The sequence below is a fragment of the Peromyscus californicus genome, unplaced genomic scaffold (genome assembly GCF_007827085.1).
Source record: "Peromyscus californicus insignis strain IS unplaced genomic scaffold, ASM782708v3 Scaffold_20__1_contigs__length_68692818, whole genome shotgun sequence".
In the NCBI taxonomy this organism is placed as follows: Eukaryota; Metazoa; Chordata; class Mammalia; order Rodentia; family Cricetidae; genus Peromyscus; species Peromyscus californicus.
In genome coordinates this window covers 44,912,157-44,932,971 of record NW_026294503.1, presented here as the reverse complement: position 1 = coordinate 44,932,971, position 20,815 = coordinate 44,912,157, and the positions used below count along the sequence as shown (strand labels likewise).

General features: G+C 48.8%; 2 protein-coding genes and 4 non-coding genes across 7 annotated transcripts in view; 5 read left to right on the top strand and 1 right to left on the bottom strand.

Moving 5' to 3' along the window:
• Positions 1-3,760, bottom strand: part of Syngr1 (synaptogyrin 1) — a 28,632-nt gene extending 24,872 nt beyond the window's left edge. Inside the window, exon 1 of one of the 2 annotated variants that reach the window (XM_052748376.1) lies at positions 3,605-3,760. In XM_052748376.1, the coding sequence (XP_052604336.1) occupies positions 3,605-3,703 (99 nt within the window). In that variant the 5' untranslated portion in view covers positions 3,704-3,760. The remainder of the gene's footprint in view (positions 1-3,604) is intronic. The other variant, XM_052748375.1, reaches the window with a different exon arrangement.
• A 10,079-nt stretch (positions 3,761-13,839) lies between these two features.
• On the top strand, positions 13,840-19,376 carry Rpl3 (ribosomal protein L3). Its single transcript, XM_052748373.1, has 10 exons — positions 13,840-13,947; positions 14,692-14,884; positions 15,489-15,657; positions 16,395-16,530; positions 17,134-17,320; positions 17,808-17,968; positions 18,406-18,507; positions 18,782-18,877; positions 19,054-19,173; positions 19,278-19,376. Exons 1-10 carry the CDS (start codon positions 13,945-13,947, stop codon positions 19,320-19,322), a joined length of 1,212 nt encoding a protein of 403 aa, XP_052604333.1. The 5' UTR covers positions 13,840-13,944; the 3' UTR covers positions 19,323-19,376.
• Positions 14,353-14,416, top strand: LOC128117300 (small nucleolar RNA SNORD43). Its single transcript, XR_008220781.1, has one exon. It is a non-coding gene; the product is annotated as a small nucleolar RNA SNORD43 (small nucleolar RNA).
• Positions 16,340-16,394, top strand: LOC128117253 (small nucleolar RNA U82P). Its single transcript, XR_008220744.1, has one exon. It is a non-coding gene; the product is annotated as a small nucleolar RNA U82P (small nucleolar RNA).
• Positions 17,372-17,463, top strand: LOC128117251 (small nucleolar RNA U83B). The gene has a single exon (XR_008220742.1). It is a non-coding gene; the product is annotated as a small nucleolar RNA U83B (small nucleolar RNA).
• LOC128117250 (small nucleolar RNA U83B) lies at positions 18,613-18,706 on the top strand. The gene has a single exon (XR_008220741.1). It is a non-coding gene; the product is annotated as a small nucleolar RNA U83B (small nucleolar RNA).
• Positions 19,377-20,815: the final 1,439 nt, after the last annotated feature.

Below are 20,815 nucleotides of genomic sequence, written 5' to 3'. Positions count from 1 at the left end.
AACCCTGTCTCAAAAGAAAAAAAAAAAAAAAAAAGTGGGGGAAAGACCTCCACCATACTCACAGAACTCTCCCTGAATCCTCAAAAAATCAGTCTATCTGGGTGTGGTGGCGCACACCTTTAGTCCAGGTGGATCTCTGGGTTCGAGGCCAGCCTGGTCTACAGAGCAAGTTCCAGGACAGCCAGGGCTGCACAGAGAAACCCTGTCTCCAAAGAAAAAAAAGACAACAAAAAGCGGAAGGTGCTGGAGAGACCACTCTACAATTAAGACAACTTGTTGCTCTTTCAGAGGACTGGTACTCAGCTCCCAGCACCCTAGGAGGCTCATACCGCCTCTAATTCCAACTCCAGGGTATTAGATGATCTCTTTTGTCCTCAGTCCCCCTCAGGAAAGTACACACACATAGACACATAGACATAAAAAAAATTACACTTTAAAAACGTTTCAAGGGGGCTGAGGATGTGGCTTAGTTGGGGTGTCCCCCGCCCCGCCCCCCCCCTCGCCCCCCGCTTGCCTGGCATGCATGAAGCCCTGAGTCCCATCACCATCACTTAACAAAAGCAGGTGTTGTGCCACAGTCCCAGAGGAAGGTGGAGGCAGGAGAATCGGTTCAAGGTTATCCTCAGCTACATATCAAGTTTGAGGCCAGCTTGAGCTATAAAAGACCCTGCCTTTTAAAAAATAAATAAATAAGTAAAAAGCAGATGGAGGCAACAGCTTGCAGTTGCCCTGGACAATGTCCCAACCCAGCCTTCCCCCATCAAGTGCAGTCTGGCCTTGCCCAGCCTGGGGGAAGGAGTGACAGGGAAGTGCAGAGACAGTTTCAGTGGGTTCTGGGAAGCCCTGCTTCTTCTGTCCCATTGGGGTCAAGGGGCTCCAGGGACTCAAGGTCCACAAGCTCAAGGCTGAGTGAGGCCCCGAAGCTTGTACTGTAAGGGTCTGAAGGCCATCTTTTGGAAAAACAACAGAAAAGGTTATCGTGGTGGTACAACCTCTACAAACCCACCAGTCTCTGTGCCGGGACCATGGCTATGGTGGAGTCCTGGGTCCCAGTCTGTACGGGACTGAGTGGCCTGGGAATCTGGGGCTATGCTAAAGCCAGGAAAGTTCCAGCAAACCTGAACAAATCAGTCACCTGAGACCCAGAGCACAGGTTCCTTTAACTCCATGGAGAAGTCTGGGGCTGCCAGACCCCGCAGGAGAGGAGAGAGGACATTGGGGACTCACTCCAGAATGTGCTAAGATGTCTCTACATATCACAGACTATTCAAAAAGATGGGATGGAAACAACACAGCATGACATGAAATTTACCCCACTCGCTCTCCTTTCTTTTCCTTTTTCCCCCAGGACCGAGGTCGGAGACCAGGGCCTTACACTTGCTAGGCAAGTGGTCTGCCACTAACCACACCCCCAGCCCCTTTCTAAGGGTGTACTTTAATGGTATGATGTATCCTATCTTGTCCAATCACCAACCGTGATTTTTGTGCTTTCCAATAACCAGCAGGTATTACTTTAATGATCAGGTGTGTGTGTGGGGGGGTCTTTATCTTCTTTTTAGACAGTCTCATGTAGCTCAGGCTGGCTCCAACTTGCTATGTAATTGAGCCTTGAACTCTTGATCCTCCTGCCTCAACATACTGAGGTTACAGGCATGGGTCACTCACTCAAAGCTTTTTTTTTTTTTTGGGGGGGGGTAATGTTTCTCTGTGTAGCCCTGGCTGTCCTGGAACTCACTCTGTAGACCAGGCTAGGCTCGAACCCACCTGCCTCTGCCTCCAGAGTGCTGGGATTAAAGGTATGTGCTGCCACCACCCAGGATCAAGGCTTTTTATCTAGATTTTAAAAACATGAAAGCCTTTGGGCCAGAGTTGGACTTGATCACCCAATTTAGAAACTACAGGATTTGCAATCTCCCCTGGAGCAGAAATCCAGTCCTTTGGACAGGAAGACTTGGATTTGAATGCTTGCCTGCCATTCTTAAGATCAGTGAGTGGGTGCCAGACCTAATTAATTTTTTTCCCTCCTGCTCAGCATGTCCTCCTTTTACCCCAATGTATACAAGTTCAAGCCCTGTGCATCCCACCAGACCCAACATGACATCACCTCTATGAAGAACCTCAATTCCACAGCAGGGAGACCCTGTCCTGGCTCCCTCCCCAGTGGGACTGTGGGCTCCCTGAGCTTCAGGGCTAAGCCTGAGTCATGCTGCCTTCCCTCTGGGCCTGGCAGACTCAATAAAGCTTTGCTAAATGAAGCCATCGCGGGTAGAAATGACCCAAGCACAAGAAACGCCCACACCCCCTCACAAAGCGTGTGCTTCCCCACCTCCCAGCCAGGTGCCCCAGAGAGGTCAGAGAAAGCAGCACACAGTCAACCCACCTGACCAGGATTCCCACTTTACCCAGGGGCCTGTAGGGAGGGACTTCTGCAACTTAGGGAGTGCCAGGAATAAATAAATTCAGTGTCACAAATCCTCATGGATATATCTGGGCTGCACGGCCCTAAAGAGTGCCGGAAACAAGGCTCCCCATAAAGGAGGGCATTTAAACCTTTCCTAAGACCAGAATAAATCCCAAGCCATCCCACCCATCAGATCCTGATATGGCCCTGAAAAACCAGGAAAGAAGGGCACCTCAGCAAGCCTAGGTCACAGCTAACTTCAATCACAACCCCCACGGGTCCCTGACCTGTGTCATGTCACCAATCCAGGCTCTTCTGGTCTTAGCCCTTCAGAAGTGAGCCCCAGATCTGCAGAGGCAAAACCCTCTTCCACGAAGCTAGCCAAACCCAAAGGACACCAGAGCCCACAGGCCTCCTCTTCCTCGGGTGCAAAGCCCCCAGAGCCTCTCCCTTCAAGCTGTTTTTGCTCCACCACTACCCCCCAGATTGGCGCTGAGCCCCACTGAGCTCTTGGGGTCCTCCTGCAACTGACAGACCAACCTCCCTTCTCTCCACTGCGTGGAAGGGACCTTTCTCTAGACAACACCTAGGTGGCTACTCAGGTGTATGCTGGGGTTGGGGGTGGGAGTACTGCCGATTCATAAAATGTCAGAGCCCAAGGGGGCCTCAAGGAGGCTCCTCCCACCCCTATAAATCGAGAAACTAAGGCATGACAGAAGAAGTGACGCTCCCCACCCAGCTCGGCACTGAATCCCTCGTTTCCCCTCATCTTTTCTTGGGTGGTTCCCTGGCCAAGGTCACGCGGCGAAGCAGATGCGGGTCTTGGCGGAACCCAGGTATCCAGCTCCAGACTCAGGGCTCCGCAGCGTGCGGGGTGAGCAACAAAACCTGGTTCCAGGTCCTCGCCCCGAACGCGCGTGGCAGGTGCGGCGGTGCGCCCTAGCGAGAAGATCCACACCCTAATCCGCGCCCCCCAAAAAGCGGCCTTGAACTCGGGCTCCGTCCCCACGGACGCGCGCGAGCCGAGCCGCTAGCTGCAAAGCAGCGACAGCCTGGAGGTCACGGCGATGAGGCTGAGGAACTCCGGCGGCAGGGGCCGGGGAAGCAGCGTGCGGCCGGGATCCGTTGCACCCGCACGGCCGCCCCGGCCAGGTGAGGTCGCGCCAGTCCCCCGCGCCCCAGCCCGCCTCGCTACGTCCTTACCCAAGACACGACGCGCAGGATGGTGTGTGGCTGCCGCACCAGGGTGTAAGGGTCGAAGGCGCCCCCGGCTTTGCCCGCTCCGTACGCACCCCCTTCCATCGTGGCTGCACCGTGCGGCGCCCCCCGCTCGGCGCGCGCCGCGGACCCGTGCGCGTGCGCGGCGCCCCCGCCCCCTCTCCTGCGCGCGGGCTGGTGCGGTTCCGGGCTCCCGCCAGGGGGCGTTCGTGTGCACAGCCGGCGACGCTCTCGGAAGCGCGTGCTCAGGGAGCGTGTGCTGCGGAGTGGGGGTCTCGGTGCAGGGCGCGCTCCTCGCCCGCGGGATGACCTCTGCCAAGTGGCACCGATTAGGGGTGTGGACAGAAAAGTGCAGACGCGTCCCCGCCTTCGGGTGCCCTCCGAGCTGTCGCTCTCCAGGGAACCCCTCTTCGTTATTTATTTGTTTGTTTATTTGCCTCTGCTGTCGCTGTCTGCCCCAAATAGAGTGAAGGGGCTCCCGTTCGACAGTACGGGGCTCACTGAACGCGCCGCTGAATCGCTGGCTTCAGGAATGACCCTCTCTAAGAGACCTGCAGGGGAGCCTCGGGGCCCCCAGAACCACCTTGCCTCCTAGCCCCACCGATGACGTCATGCACGCGCACCCCCAACCTGGAGGGAACCGTAAGGGAGGCAAAGGCTGGGGTGGGGGGAAACCACAGACCTCGTGAGGTTCCCTTCCCCCTCCACCACCGCTCCCTGCCTCTTTTCTTAATCCAGTAATTAATTATGTAATTATTTCTCCCTTTGTCTCCTCTGCTTGTCGGTGGGCTCCCGCTGGCCATGTTATGTCTTGTTTGCTATATTCAAAAGTCTCCCAAACAGTGGGTGGTCAGCAAATACACCCTAGCCCTCATCATCATCATCCTGCCTCCCCCCTCAAATCCCAACAGTTTGACCTAAGGGCTCCAGGGTTGGTTTGTTTTTGGAGCAGACTCTCTTGTAGTCTAGGAAGGCTTCTGGAACTCACCATGCCGTGTGGACGGGGATGATTTTGAACTTCCGATCCTGCTTCTTTATACCAGCTATGGTGTTTCAGGCTGTGTTACCATACCCATCTATAACGAGCAATCTCTGATGCAGCTATTACACTATGATTCTATAAAACTGCTAGAAGAAAACAAGAGAAAATCCTTGTGGATAGGCAGAGTTTCTTCTTTTTTACTTTTTTGTTTTTGGAGACAGGCTTTCTCTGTGTAACAGTCCTGGCTGTCCTGGAACTCCCTTTGTAGACCAGGCTGACCTCAAACTGAGAGCCTCCTGCCTCTGCCTCCCAAGTACTGGGATTAATGGTGTGCACCACCACCTCCGGCTTCCCCTGGTTACTTTGTGTTAGCGTTTGCCTTCATGTTTCTACGTGCATCCTATAAGTGCAGTGCCTGGGGAGGCCAGAAGAGGGCGTGAGATTCCCCTAGACCTGAAGTTACAGACCTTGGTGAGTCATTGTGTGGGTGCTGGGTCCACTGCAAGAGCAACAAGTGCTCCTCACTACAAACTCATTTCTCCAGCTCTTTTGTTGTGTGTCCAGGCCTCCTGCTGTAGTCAGGCTGTGACCTCAAACTCACTATGTAGCCCACGTTCAGTTCAAACTTGGGGTAATCTCATGTGCTGAGATCTCGGACATGAGCTACCACATCTAGCAAAGCATTTTCTCAGAAGCACAAAGCTGTGAAAAGCTGTGCATGGCCAGGAGGGTTCCTGGGCTGAGCAGCCAACCCGTACTTACTACATGTTCTTCAAGGTTGTTGAAACATTCTCCCTCATGTCTGTATTGACTTCATCCCTAGTTCTGTGCCCGAGTTCGAGGCCGCAATGTAGATGAACACATTTGTGTCTTTCCATGTCTGAATTTATCCAATAACAATAAATTCACAAGGGGGAGCAATTTCACCAGCAACAGTTTGCCAGATAATCAATCCTGCCTACCTCGGTAATCTAGCTGAGGTGAATGCAGGTTCTCTCTTTTTTTTAAAGATTTATTTATTTATTATGTATACAGTGTTCTGCTTGGTGTATCCCTTCAGGCCAGAAGAAGGAGCCAGGTCTCATTACAGATGGTTGTGAGCCACCATGTGGTTGCTGGGAATTGAACCCAGGACCTCTGGAAGAACAGCCAGTGCTCTTAACCTCTGAGCCATCTCTCCAGCCCCCAGGTTCTCTTATGCTAATCTTAATTACTAAAATTAACTCTCTTGTCACACATCACACAGTAAGTCAGTCGATCAATTTAGCTGCGTATATGTGGTTTATGAAATGAGTACAGAGTTTAAAAGGTTACTGCATCACTGACAAGGTTTCAGAAGTGGGCCGACAGAAATGCAAATATAATCTGCCTTAATCAGATAAGGAACCCAACCAGCCTCGGAGAAGAGGGTATTGCGGTAGAGATCACTGAGAGTGGAGATGTAACCAGAGCTACGGGGATGCCAGGACAAGCCTGGGGGAAACAGCTCCAGCTCCAAACCTCCAGGGAGGTGGACAGGCACAGGAGTCAGCCATGTCCACAGCAAGGGACTGCGCTGAGCTTGAAGCCCAGGAACAGCTATTCCATTTATTTTTAATGAAAGCTTTTTGAACATTTTATTTATTCTTTTTATGTGTATGGATGTTTTGTCTGCATGTATGTCTGTGCACCCGATATGGCAGTGCCCACGGAGGCCAAATGAGGGCATCAGGTTCACTGGGACTGAAATTACAGGCCACTGTGTGGGTGCTGGGAATCCACCGGAGTCCTCTGGAGGAGTAGCCAGTGCTCTTAACTACTGAGCTATTTCTCAAGACCCTATTTTTAATTTATTATTATTATATTCATTGTGTATGTATAAATCAGTAGGCAACTTGTGAGAGTTCTTTCCTCCCATTAAGTGAGTTCTAAAGATTGAATTCAGGTCATCAAGCTTGAAAAGTGCCTCATATTTTATTTGCCAGCCCTCGTATTTATTTATTTGTTTTGGAAGTTGCATAAGTAATTAATTCGAGAACCTTCATTTTGTTTTTTGCCTTCTTTGGAAACAGGATCTCACTGTGTCACACTGGTTGTCCTGGAACTTGCTCTGTAGACCAGGCTGGCCTGAAACTCACAGAGATCTGCCTTCTTCTGTCTTCTCAGTGTTGGGATAAAGGCATACACCACTTTGTAAAGAATATAGCAGACTACACGGAGCCATCTGGGAGTGCCTTCACACCCACGTACTGCACTCCCACAGGCATTCAGCGTGACGGGCCCTGCCAATCAGCTAGGGATGGATGGATGGATTCCTCATATGTAGTTGGCCCTGGTGAAATAGATTATGTGATTCTGTGTATATGTCCTGGTCCTGCTTCCTGGCATACAGTCCCTAAAGCTCTTGGAATCTCTAAACTGATGTTCTCTTTCTGTATGCTAATGAGTGTACTAGAACCTCAGCCTCCAGCCTGCACAGAGGTTCTGGTAATCCTTATACCGAAAGGACCTCTGGGAGGACATCCGAATAGCAACTCTACTCACCATTAGAGTAACCCCATCTTTGTTATTAAGCACTGGCAAAAGATTATAGTTTCAAAATGTCTGAGTAACCCTCCGAATTTCTGAACCAGGTTGGCTGTGACCCTAGAATTTGGGAAGTAGAGACTGGAGCCGTGGTTCAAGGCTGGCTTCAGTACTTCAGTTCCAGTGTCAGCCTGGGTTACTTGAGACTGTCTCAAAAGAACAACAGACTGGAGAGAGGGCTCAGAGCAAATGCTGCTCTTGCAGTGAGCCAAAGTTCAGATGCTAGCAGTCACGCTGGGTGGTTCATAACCTATAACTCCAACTCCAGAGGGATCTGCTGCCTATAGCCTCCTTGGGCACCTGTATTCCAGTGTACATACCCACACACAGACACATACATATAAAATAAGTGAATAAATAAATAAAGGAAAAAAATTACAAATAAAATAAATCTTCCTTGTTTTTTGCCTTCAAAGGTTTCCCATTAAGCCAGGGAAATGACTCCGTATTTAAAGTGCTTTCATTGAAAGCATGAGGACCTGAGTTCCAATCCCAAATACTCCTATTTAAAAAGTTATATATAAGCCGGGCAGCAGTGGCGCATACCTTTAATCCCAACACTGGGGAGGCAGAGCTAGGCGGATCTCTCTGGGTTCAAGGCCAGCCTGGTCTACAGAGCGAGATCCAGGACAGGCACTAAAATTACAGAGAAACCCTGTCTCAAAAAAAAGTTATATCTAGTAGGACACACCTGTAATCCCAGAGTTAGGAGGTAGAGACAGATAAATCCTGGGGGCTTACTGGGCAACCAGTATAGCTACCCCAAATGGCTTCTGTCTCCAGGTTTATTGAAAGACTCAGTCAAAAATAAAGTGGAAGTCAGAGACAGGCAGATCTCTGAGTTGGAGGCCAACCTGGTCTACAGAGTGAGTTTCAGGACAGCCAGGGCTACACAGAGAAACCCTGTCTCGAAAAACAAAACAAACAAGGTGGAAACAGCCCTGTGGAGACAGGTGGATCTGTATGTTTTGGAATAACCTAGTCTACATACTGAGTGCAGGCTACATGGTGAGACCTTATCTCAAAAGATAAAAAATAAAAGAAAATAGAAAGAAGGGCTGGAGAGATGGCTCAGCGGTTAAGAGCACTGGCTGCTCTTCCAGAGGTCCTGAGTTCAATTCCCAGAAACCACATGGTGGCTCACAACCATCTATAATGAGATCTGGTGCCCTCTTCTGGCGGGCCAGGATACATGCAGACAGAACAGTACACAAAATAAATAAATAAATCTTTAAACAATAAAAATAAAAAGAAGGGGCTGGAGAGAGGGCTCAGCAGTTAAGATGACTTGCTGTTCTTGCAGAGGACCCTAGTTCAGTTCCCAGCACCCACACTGTGACTCACAACCATTGTAATACCAGTAATTCCAGTTCCAGAGGATCTGATCTCCTTTCTGATCTCCCCAAGTATCTTGCAAGGAAAACACACACACCATACATACACACACATACTACTAATAATAATTTAGAGGTGGGTAAGGAGCCGCATTTAAAAAATTAACTAAGCTGGGCAGTGGTGGTGCACACCTTTGATTCCAGCACTTGGGAGGCAGAGGCAGGTGGATCTCTGTGAGTTTGAGGTCAGCCTGGACTACAGAGCTAGTTCCAGGACAGCCAGGGATACACAGAGAAACCCTGTCTCAAAGAACAAAAAACAAACAAAAAACACTAAAATAAGGAGCTAGTGAGCTGGCTTAGAGGTTAAAAGCACTGGCTGCTCTTCCAGAGGACCCAGGTTTGATTCCCAACACCCACATGGTAGATCACAATAGTCTGTAACTCCAGATGCCTTCTTCGGGCCTCTATAGGCTCCAGGCACACACAAACAAACAGGCAAAAGCACAACACTTAAATAGTAAATACAAGCTGGGCGGTGGTGGCACATGCCTTTAATCCCAGCACTCAGGAGGCAGAGCCAGGTGACTATCTGTGAGTTCAAGACCAGCCTGGACTACCCCAAGTGAGTTCCAGGAAAGGCGCAAAGCTACACAGAGAAACCCTGTCTCAAAAAACAAAAACAAACAAACAAAAAAAAAAAGTAATAAAAACTAATGTGAATTGGGCTAGATATAGCTCTTTTGGCAAAGGGCTTCCATAGCCAACACCAACACCAACACCAACACCAAACCTGAAAGAAAGCCCTTCTTAGGCTCATGAACACCATGAAAGGGAAAGAAGGCAGACAAGACTGTAAGAGTTGAAGGCAGGGGTGGAGTATCCGAATGCTGTCCTCCAGGAATGACGTTAACGTTGCTGTCTTGAATTCTTTATGATTACCTGCAAAAGATTTGACCTGTCACCGTTCAATTACAGAAAGAGCATAGTTCACAAATGCCCATCTCCCCAAGAGGACCTAAAGGCTGTTAAATGGTTGCTAGGGGAGGGACACTTTCTTCAGCCACTGTTAAGATGTCCATGCTTTTCCCATAAATAACTCCTTACCTGGAAGTAATTCTAATAAAACTCACTGACTAATCACCAACTATTAGAACAACAGGAAAGACACGAAAGCAGAAGGAAAACTATCTGGGAAGAGGAAAGTGATCAACAGAGTGGAAGGGGGTCCAAAGAGGGTAATAAGGGGTACGTCCAATTGCAGTGGGTCACACACGTGTATAAAGATGTCACAGTGAAGTTAACTAATGCTAAGAGTTAATAACATGCTAATAACAAACTTTTTCAAAAGTGACCCGAAAAGAAAATCATTCATCATCTCATGGGCTATCAACACCCCAGAGAGAGGGGATTCAGGGCTGTGGCAATTTTTTTAAAGTTCCTACTTAAATCAGCTGAGAAGATTAGATGAAGTTTTAGTTTAGTTTAGTTTAGTTTAGTTTTGTTTTGTTTTTTCCTCCTGCAGGTGCTATTTGTTCGGATTTTCAAAAAAGTATTTGTGTGTGTCACAGTGCTTGTGGGGTTTAGAGGACAACTGTGGGAGTTGGTTTTGAGTCCCTGGGATAGAATTCAGGTCTTCCAGAACATTTGCACCCTTTAAAGGCTAAGCCACCTTGCAGAACCTGTCCACCTTGCAGAACCTGTCCAGATGATTTTAGCTGAATGTTTCTGTCACTGTGTATTCAAAAATAGTCATTTCTGGCTCCACATAGACAGCTGAGAGCGTTTGCTTGGCTGGCAGCCGGGGCTTTGCCAGACTGCTTGGGCTTGACAGGATTCTCAATACTGCTTCTCTATGGCTCAGTTTACATGCTTATGGAGGATGCGAAACATACCAATCTGTAGAGTTAATATTTACAAAGCATGTGGTATGGTCTCTGCCTGATACATAGAAAAATAAAAGCCAGGCATAGTGATGCACACCTTTAATTCCAGCACTAGGGAGGCTGAGGCTGAGGATGTCTGTGAGTTCAAGGCCAGCCTGGTCTACAAAGTGAGACCCTGTCTCAAATAAATAAATAAAATCTAAAATATCTTGTGGTGAAATTTGTAATTATGCTGGAGGATTTAGCTCATTGGTAGAATGTTTAACTAGCATGTATGAAGTCCTAAATTCAATCTCTTTTAATTTTTTTGAGACAGAATCTCACCATAAAGCCTTGGTTGGCTTGCAGCTACCTACATAGACCAGATTGGCCTTGAACTCACAGGGACCGGCCTGCCTCTGCCTCCCAGGATTAAATAACTTCTTAAGGATATTCTGCACTTTTAAAAAAAAATTCTTAATTTTAAACTTGGTAGTGGTGGTGCATGCCTTTAATCGCAGCGCTCAGGAGCCAGAGGCAGACAGATCTCTGTGAGTTCAAGGCCAGCCTGGTTTACAGAGCTAGTTCCAAGACAGGCAGGGCTACATAAAGAAACCCTGGAAGCCCCGCCCCCCCCCCCCCCCCCCCCCGCAAAAAATAAAAGACAAAACAAAAAACCCTTAATTTTGACACAATTTATTCTTTATGGCTTGTGTTTCTAAGATTCTGGGGTTAAAAGTATTTGACTTGTGAAGGGAGACTGGAGAGATGGCTCAGTGGTTAAGAGCACTGACTGCTCTTACAGAAGACATGAGTTCATTCCCAGCACTCACATGAAATGGCTCACAACTAGCTGTAACTCCAGTTCCAGGGTATCTGCAGACACTGAATGTATGTGGTATACAGACAAGAATGTAGGCAAAACACCGATATACATAAAATAAAAATAATAAAAAAAATTTCGGCCGGGCGGTGGTGGCGCACGCCTTTAATCCCAGCACTCGGGAGGCAGAGCCAGGTGGATCTCTGTGAGTTCGAGGCCAGCCTGGACTACCAAGTGAGTTCCAGGAAAGGCGCAAAGCTACACAGAGAAACCCTGTCTCGAAAAACCAAAAAGAAAAAAAAATTTCTTTTCTTTTTTTTTCCCCCCAAGATAGGGCTTCTCTGTGTAGTTTTGGTGCTTGTCCTAGCACTCACTCTGTAGCCCAGGCTACCCTGGAACTCACAGAGATCTGCCTGCCTCTGCCTCCCTGAGTGCTGGGATTAAAGGTGTGCACCATTACCACCTGGCAAAACATAATACATTTTTTAAAAGTCTTTTTTTCCATGTGTGTTACCATTGTTGTTTCCTGTGTGTATGTGTGCACGTGCGTGCTTGCATGCATGTGTGTGTGTGTGTGTGTGTGTGTGTGTGTGTGTGTGTGTGTGTGTGAGTTCAAGTCCAGCCTGGTCTACAAAGTGAGTTCCAGGACAGTCAGGGCTACACAGAGAAACTCTGTCTTGTTTATTTTGAGACAGAGTCTCACTGGGGACACCAGGCTGGCCTCAAATTGTGTGTCACCACATTGGGCCGTATTTGATTTGATTTTATTTTTGTGTCTCCATGTGTGCATGCCTGAGCAAGTGTCTGAGAAAGCTGTAAGATGTCTGGTTCACAGGAGCTGGAGTTACTGAACTCAGATCATCTGGAACAGCAGTAAATAGTCTTAACCGATAAGCCACCCCTCCAGCCCTTATTTTAGCTTTTGAGACAAGGTCTTGTATTCCAGGCTAGCTTCAGACTCAATCTGTAGCTAAGAACAACCTAGAAATCCTGATTCTCCTACTCTCACCCGCCAAGTGCTATGATTACAGAGGTGAACCCTCATGACTGTTTTTACACTGTACTGGCTTCATGCATCCTAGGCAAAGACTCCAGCAAGTAAGGAACAATTTCTAGCCCAAAAGTCCTAAGTTGTTTAAGTGTTAGTTTTTTATTTTATTTTATTTTTTATTTTTATTTTTTGTTTTTCGAGACAGGGTTTCTCTGTGTAGCTTTGGAGCCTGTCCTGGAACTCACTCTGTAGACCAGGCTAGCCTCGAACTCACAGAAATCTACCTGCCTCTGCCTCCGGGGTGCTGGGATTAAAGGTGTGTGCCACCAACGCCTGGCTATTTTAATTTTTTTGAGACAGAATCTCACCATAAAGCCTTGGTTGGCTTGCAGCTACCTACATAGACCAGATTGGCCTTGAACTCACAGGGACCCGCCTGCCTCTGCCTCCCAGGATTAAATAACTTCTTAAGGATATTCTGCACTTGTTATCCCTCCCACTTCCAGAAATTTTCTTTCTTTTTTTTTTTTTGGTTTTTCGAGACAGGGTTTCTCTGTGTAGCTTTGCGCCTTTCCTGGAACTCACTTGGTAGTCCAGGCTGGCCTCGAACTCACAGAGATCCGCCTGGCTCTGCCTCCCAAGTGCTGGGATTAAAGGCATGCGCCACCACCGCCTGGCTTTATTTTCTTTAATAAAGCTATGTTCTCACTCCTAAATTTTTTTTTTTCTTTATCTGGAGAGATGGTTCTGTAGTTAAGAAAACTTGTTATCCCAGGGGAGCAGGGTTTGGTTTACAGCACTCACTACTGTCTGCAACTCCAGTTCCAGGGGATCTGACACCCTCCTCTGACTTTCACAGACGCCAGGCACACACGTGGTGCACATACATACACCCTGTCAAAATACCCATACATACATTATAACATGAATAAATCTAAAAATTAAGAACAAAATATGGGGGCTGGAGAGATGGCTCAGCGGTTAAGAGCAGTGACTGCTCTTTCAGAGGACTCGGGGTTCAAGTCCAGCACCCACATGGTGGCTCACAACTGTCTGCAACTCCAGTTCCAGGGGATCCGTCTCCCTAACACGGGCAGACAGGCAGACATGCAGGCAAAACACCAATGCACGTTAAAAAACAAACAAAAAGAGGAAGAAAGAACAAAATGTGAACGGGACATGGCATCTAGGTACTGGAATGGCAGAGACCGGACTTGATGGAGGTGTGCCCGAAATCATGGCGTATTAAAGCAATTTGTTGTTGCATTAAAATCACTGGCTAGGCAGAGAGCAAACGAGTTTCATCCAGTCTTTCCAACTTAAAAGCTCGCGAGCTCGCACATCAGTTCCATGTAACTAAGCCTGCTTCAACGAGATTGCTTTCGATCCTGTGTAGGGCTGAAAGGGTTAGTACGGCATGACTCAATTCTAGAGGTGACAGCGTAGCGCACGGACACAAACAGCGCAGCCATTTTTCTTCACGATCATCAAGTTTGGCTGCTACAGAACGCCGTAGATTCGTTATCTTCGGTACGGCAGCGTCTCCGAGGCTTTTTGCAACGTTTGAACCCAACCACTTGCCGTACGGACGCTACTGGTCAATCCCCAAGTGGGCGGGAAAGGGACGTTCGTTGCGCGCGTCCTTCGACCCGACGTCCACTGCGGCAGCACGCTCGCACGCTGAGGGGGGGCGGAGCCACTCAGTGGCTTTATATAGTCTGCGCGAACGCCGGGCCGACCTCTATCGGCGGCGTGTGACGGCGAGATGGTACGTGTCGCGATGCGGGCCGTCGCCTAGGCTCTGTGCCATGGTATCCGCGACCCATCGGCGCCGTCGCGGCCTGCCCATCACCGAGAAGCCGCTCTAGGAGCCCAAGGCACATGGCGCGGGCCGCGACGGGGCCTAGACCTCTCTAGAGGACGTGCGGCCTAGGACTGTGGGGGAGGCCACGGGCTGGGCGCACGCCTGACGGCCCTTCTTGCTTTAAAACGGCTTAGTCTTTGGTTTTTGACGCCGATTTTATCTTAGTGGAGCATTTGGCCAGGCTGGTAGAGGCCGCGGCCTTTGGATTGCGTTGACTAAGACGGGAGCCATTGTGCGAAGCATAAACGAATTTCCATTGTGGAATGTGCTTCCGCGAAAGGAAAGGGGGTCTCCGGAGTTCCCAGAAGCCACAAATGATGAACCTTCTGACGGGCGGACAGAAACTCTGTGCTGATTGTCATGTTCTGATTTGGCGTTGGGAATTCTAGAGGCCATCCTGTAAAGGGCTGACGCTCGAACCGCCATGTGGCCATTTAGCCGTGAGTCATACATGCTCGAACGTAAACCAGCTCGTTTAGGGATTTTTAATAGTTTTGTACTGATTATGAAGGGCGCATGGCAGTGTTTAAAGTTAACGTTAGCAAAAGCCCTGTTGAGGTCTACTATCTGAGATTATTTAAGAGTGACATGCTCTCGGTATAATGGGTTGATCCAAGCAGTTGTAATGTTTGTGATTTTCTCCCCCAGTCTCACAGGAAGTTCTCTGCTCCCAGGCATGGGTCTTTGGGCTTCTTGCCTCGGAAGCGCAGCAGCCGGCATCGTGGGAAAGTGAAGAGCTTCCCCAAGGATGACCCTTCCAAGCCTGTTCATCTCACAGCCTTTCTAGGCTACAAGGCTGGCATGACCCATATCGTCCGGGAAGTTGACAGACCAGGATCCAGTATGTAGAGTGCTTCCTTGTCCCAACTTGGGCCTGGGTATACTTTCATTCAGGAATGGTTGGTACTGGAGTAAATTTGCAAAGCCACAGCAGATGTTCCACCTTGGGTGGTTTGTGCTTTTGAGTCTGAAACAGGTGACTTAGGTGACAGTGCCCACTTATGGTGTAATGTGCTAGGCGGATAATGTGGCCCTGTGTAAAGTCCTGTGGGGATGGAGTTAAAGTTGGTCTTTCCCACCCACGTGGATGCCTGAGGATCAAAACTTAGTCCTCAGAATGGAGTGCTCTCTTGCATCCTTAGCTTTAAGGGTTTTTTCAAGTCTGAGATGAAGCATGTGACATTTTGCCAATACTTCCGGGAATGTTGGGATCAAAGGTGATAATCACTACCAGGCTTAATGTCTGTTCTAACAGCAAGCATGCAGAGTGAGAAGTGTAGCATAGGTATTGTGAAACACCTGGGGACTTAGGCCTCAACTGTAGTAAAGAGCTCCCCTTGCAGAGCCTGGAGATGTGAGGAGCAGTCCTGGAAGGCCAGAGAGACTTGTGGATCCATGAATGTGTTGGTAGTTGTCTGCCCACTGATGTCCCTTTGCCTTCACAGAGGTGAATAAGAAAGAAGTTGTGGAAGCTGTAACCATTGTGGAAACACCACCCATGGTAGTTGTGGGCATCGTGGGATATGTCGAAACCCCACGAGGCCTCCGGACCTTCAAGACAGTATTTGCTGAGCACATCAGTGATGAGTGTAAAAGGCGTTTCTACAAGAACTGGTAAGGAGGGGACAAGCCAGAGAGCTAGAATTTAGGATTTTTTTTTCCCCTTTCAAGGCAGGGTTTCTCTGTAGCCCTGGATGTCCTGTAACTTGCTGTGGACAAGACTGGCCATCCATTTGCCTCCCAAGTGCTGGGATTAAAGGCGTATGCCACCACTTAGCTTGTACTGGGTTTCTTAGTGCAAGTACATTAATCAGAGGTTTCTGGAGACAGTCCTTGGTTTCTTTCTCTTTTTTTTTTTTTAAGCTAAAATCTGACTCCATTAATCCTCATGGGTGGTTGGAGTTAGTGTTTTGATACTGAAATGGCAGATGCAGCTAGGAAATAATTAACAGACAAGCCTCATTCGTTGAGTTTGTCCTTTGTGTTGGAGATTGAACGGGAGCCTTGACTGTACCAGACAAGTTCCTTGCCTCTGGCCTGTGTTCCTGGGTCCCTGATATCATTATTGTGAGATGTTCCCCCAGGTAGAGAAAGGGAGATTCTGGTGCCCTGGAGCAAGAGTTGTGTTCTCTATGTGTGTGGCTTACATTAACCTGTGCACCTCTGCTCAGCTCCGCTCGGCTCTGCCCGATGAGCTCCATCCAGGCTCCGCTTGCCGGTGGAAAAGGCTCCTTAGAAGCCGGCAATGAGCCCCATGCCCACATGGTGCCAGTCTGCCTTCCTCTCACCCCTTGCAAGGGTGATGAAGGCCTGCACCGGGCCCCTCCCCCAACTCTGCTCTGCTCCTGAAGGCACAAATCTAAGAAGAAGGCCTTTACCAAATACTGTAAGAAATGGCAGGATGACATGGGCAAGAAACAGCTGGAGAAGGACTTCAGCAGCATGAAGAAGTACTGCCAAGTCATCCGCATCATTGCCCACACTCAGGTGAGCACCGTCACCTAGGAGCCAGGGAGGCTTTTTATTGGCTCCTGTTCAGTTTGTCGTTCCACAGGGATTTGGGGGCATTAGGACACTCGGGGGTCTTAAAACAATTCCTTCAAGAGTAGACAGGCCAGTCCCCAGCTTACTTGCAGCTTCAGCTTGCCTCTTGGCCAGGGGTGGTGTACTCTAATGGTGCCTCTGACCAGCAGAGGGCACTGTGGCACCTTACTCCATCTAGGCTTCCTGTGATCAGCTCACCCATCAATGCTTAATTGATGGGAGTCTAATAGCAAGGTGCTGGCACTGTCCTGTAGTGGCATGGGTATTTAATTGAAAATTTCAGCCTGTTAACCATAATAGACTTCTTCTAGTCTTGCTTTATCCTTTGCTTACCTGGAACTCATATTGACATTGAAATGATGGTGGGAGCCTGGGTTCATGTATTTTGTTTTCTAAACAGACAGCTCATTAGATGGGTCACAGGAACCATTTAAAAATCTTCCTGTCTCAGCGTATGGGCTACTTGGCTCATTTTGACAGCCAGCCAATCACTATAATAAAAAGATGGCTGACAACCTCATCTGAGCTTTCTCCACTTCTTCCTAGATGCGTCTGCTTCCTCTGCGCCAGAAGAAGGCACACTTGATGGAGATCCAGGTGAATGGGGGCACTGTAGCCGAGAAGTTGGACTGGGCCCGGGAGAGGCTGGAGCAGCAGGTTCCTGTGAACCAGGTGTTTGGACAGGATGAGATGATTGATGTCATCGGGGTGACAAAAGGCAAAGGCTACAAAGGTAAGCTTTGTAGTGGTTTGTGACGTGGATGAGGCATGGGAGCTTGACCTGGCTATTCTGTGATGAGGCCTTGGAATGTGCTGGATACAGCACCCGAGTAACACTGCGGAAGCATTTCCTGTTGCCTTCCTTCTGAGAACAGCATCCCTGGTCAGCATGATTGAGGTTCTAGGGATTGGGTGAAACTTTGATTTACTTCTGGGCACTAAATGTTAAACTGCCTTAAAATCAAAGACATGGCAACCTCTGGCCTCCACTTGTGTATGCAGATGCAAATACTTGGGGCCAAGGACTGTTTCAGCAGACACCCATCCAGTCTAATTTGAAATATGGGATGGTATTCAGCTCCTCTTAGTTCACCCATTGTGTCATAAATAGGTAATTCAGTCGTCTCGTCACAAGTACCTCAAGATAATTCTAGTGTGCACTAGCAGGGAAGGGAGGGAGTTGTGTCCGGACCCTTGTAACAGTGACATGTTCTCTCCAGGGGTGACCAGTCGGTGGCACACCAAGAAACTGCCCCGCAAGACCCATCGAGGGTTGCGCAAGGTTGCCTGTATTGGAGCCTGGCACCCTGCCCGTGTGGCCTTCTCTGTGGCTCGGGCTGGGCAGAAAGGCTACCATCATCGAACAGAGATTAACAAGAAGGTAAGGCTGACTGGGATCCTGCAGCGGGGAGGTGCTCAGTCCCTTAGGACAGTCACTGGTGAGAACCCACATCTCCAGCCCTTTCCCAGGGAATTTTTGAAACGTTCATTTTATAAGCAGTGTTTCTGCTTATTAGATGAATAATGGCTGCATGGCATAGGTTGCCTTGGAAGTTTTTTTTAAGTCAGACTCATGTGGCCCAACATGGTGACTAGTTGAGGACTTTGGGCCTTGAACTTTCCTGGGTCTATCCTATCCTCTTGAGTGTTGAGACTAAAACTTTGTCCTCCAGCAGTAGCAGTATTTTTGATCAGGTCCATGTACCTGGAAAACACATCTGTAGACTCACTTCCAGACTGGGTACCAGACTGGCTGCTGATCCACCCACCCTTGGTCCTTCGGACTGTCTTATCAGTTACTGATGTTGTGTTTGTCAGATTTACAAGATTGGTCAAGGCTACCTCATCAAGGATGGTAAGCTGATCAAGAACAACGCATCTACCGACTACGACCTGTCTGACAAGAGCATCAACCCTCTGGTGAGTGCTGGCTTCTGCGGGATGGCGCTCATCATACGTGCCCCCTCTACCCACTGCCTAGCTGTGCTTATGCTGGTGGGGTGGTGAGGAGCGGGTTCCAGCCCAGCTGTTCTGTGATGAGGCTCTGGAATGTGCGCTGGGCACAGCGCCCGAGTGAGACTGAGGAACCATTCCCTGTTGCCTTCCTTCTGAGAACAGTTTTGCTGACCATGATTGCCTGTAATGCAACCAACTGGCCACATTCTTAATTTCACCAATAACTTGGATTCTCTAGGGTGGTTTTGTCCATTATGGTGAGGTGACCAATGACTTCGTCATGCTCAAAGGCTGTGTGGTGGGAACCAAGAAGCGAGTGCTCACTCTGCGCAAGGTAAGACTAACAAGGTCTGTCAGGGGTTGAATTCCTGGAAGAAGGGCATATGGCCCGCCCTCCCTCACATGGCGGTTTCCATAGCTTACCTGAGTTCTGCCATTCAGCCTCATGTCAGTGTAGTGCTATTGGGCTGTCTGAGTGTCAGTCACTGACTTTTTCCTTTTGGCCCACAGTCCTTGCTGGTGCAGACCAAACGACGTGCTCTGGAGAAGATTGACCTGAAATTCATTGACACCACCTCCAAGTTTGGTCACGGTCGTTTCCAGACCATGGAGGAGAAGAAAGCATTTATGGTAAGAACCTGCATGTCCCATTTTGTCTTGAGTGTGTGTTTGCCTCTTTGGCTGTGTGCAAGGATAGTGGAGACTGACTCCTGCCTGCTCTTTGTCTTCCGCAGGGACCACTCAAGAAAGACCGCATTGCCAAGGAGGAAGGTGCCTAATGCCAGAAGCACTTTGCGCAGCTGGTGGGGTCTCAATAAAAGTTTTTCCAGTGACATTGGCTCCTCCTTTTCTTTTCTGTAGGGCCATGGTCAGCCATTGATTGGGGGGGGGCATTCAATACTGACACTTAAGTGATGAGGGCCCTAGTGCCTCAGCAACACTTCAGGGTTGTTAAAATGCTTGGCTTAATGCCTGAGCGACATATTATATTATGTCCCTCCTGTCTCTTCTGGGTCTGGAAGGTCTGTTTACAGAGCTTGGGTGACATCACACCTGGGTTGTGACAAGTGGAGGTAGGACTTGATGTCATTCCTTTGGCAGCACTGATAGGACTTCTGGCCTGATTAAGTCTGCAGGTTTGGTAGCTACATGGTAGATTCCAGTTGGAGCTTGACTGGTACATGCTTGTCTGTGTTCTTGGCATTGAGGAGGCTGAGGCAGGAGGATCATGAGTTTTAGGCCTGTCTGGACTACACAGATTTTGTCTTAAACCAAGCCGGGCAGTAGTGGTGCATGCCTTTAATCCCAGCACTCCGGAGGCAGAGGCAGGCAGATTTCTGAGTTCAAGGCCAGCCTGGTGTACAGATTGAGTTCCAGGACAGCACCTAAACTACACAGAGAAACCCTTTCTAAAAACAAAAACAGAACAATTTAAGAAAAAAAAGCTTTAGTAAATGAGGCAAAATTGCCCAGCTCTTTGATCCCATCACCTAGGCAGATCTGAAAGCCTAGTCTACATGAGAAATTCTAGGACCACCAGGACTACACTGTCTGAAAAGATCACCTCACCTATGGTGGAAGTAGTGAATTATGAAAAGGCCACATCCCCCACAAGGGCTGTTAACTTTCTCCAAGCTCAGGCGCCTGCCATTTCCACCCTGAGACCTTTGTTCTCTGGACCACGTTCCTAATCATCCTGGCCCACAACTAGAGAATAAGGCCCTGTAAAACCTAGCTGACCTGGGATTAGTGAGCAAAAGGGTCAGGAATCCTTTAGTGTCTTCTACAGGCCTAATACATTCCTAAAAGCAGAGCCCAAAGGAGGTCCACGCAGGAGCTGTTGTGGTTCAGTGGTCACTTGGTGCTGTCTGGCAATTGATCCTGAACTTACATCCTGGGCCACCAGAGGGTGGGTGCAGCACATGGCTAACAGCCCAGCTCCACTGGTATCCAGTTGGCTCAGGCACATTCTAGTAAGATCTCTGATCTTGTTTGGGTCTACAGAGCGAGATCCTGGACAACACCAAAGCTACACAGAAATCCTGTCTTGAAAAAAACAGAACAAAAAAATTCATTATCAGCCTCTCTACTCCAGGCTTGGCCTCTTTGGAAGCTGCAAGGAATGGAGAGACATGTACCTTGAAGCTACTTCTCTCAGGAACTTGTTTACCTCTTGGAGGCAGGTGAGAAATCCAGAGAAAACAGGCCACTGGCTGCCCAGTGATGGGGCCTCTCAGGCTAGAGGAAAGGATGCCTCAGGTGAAGCTCTGTA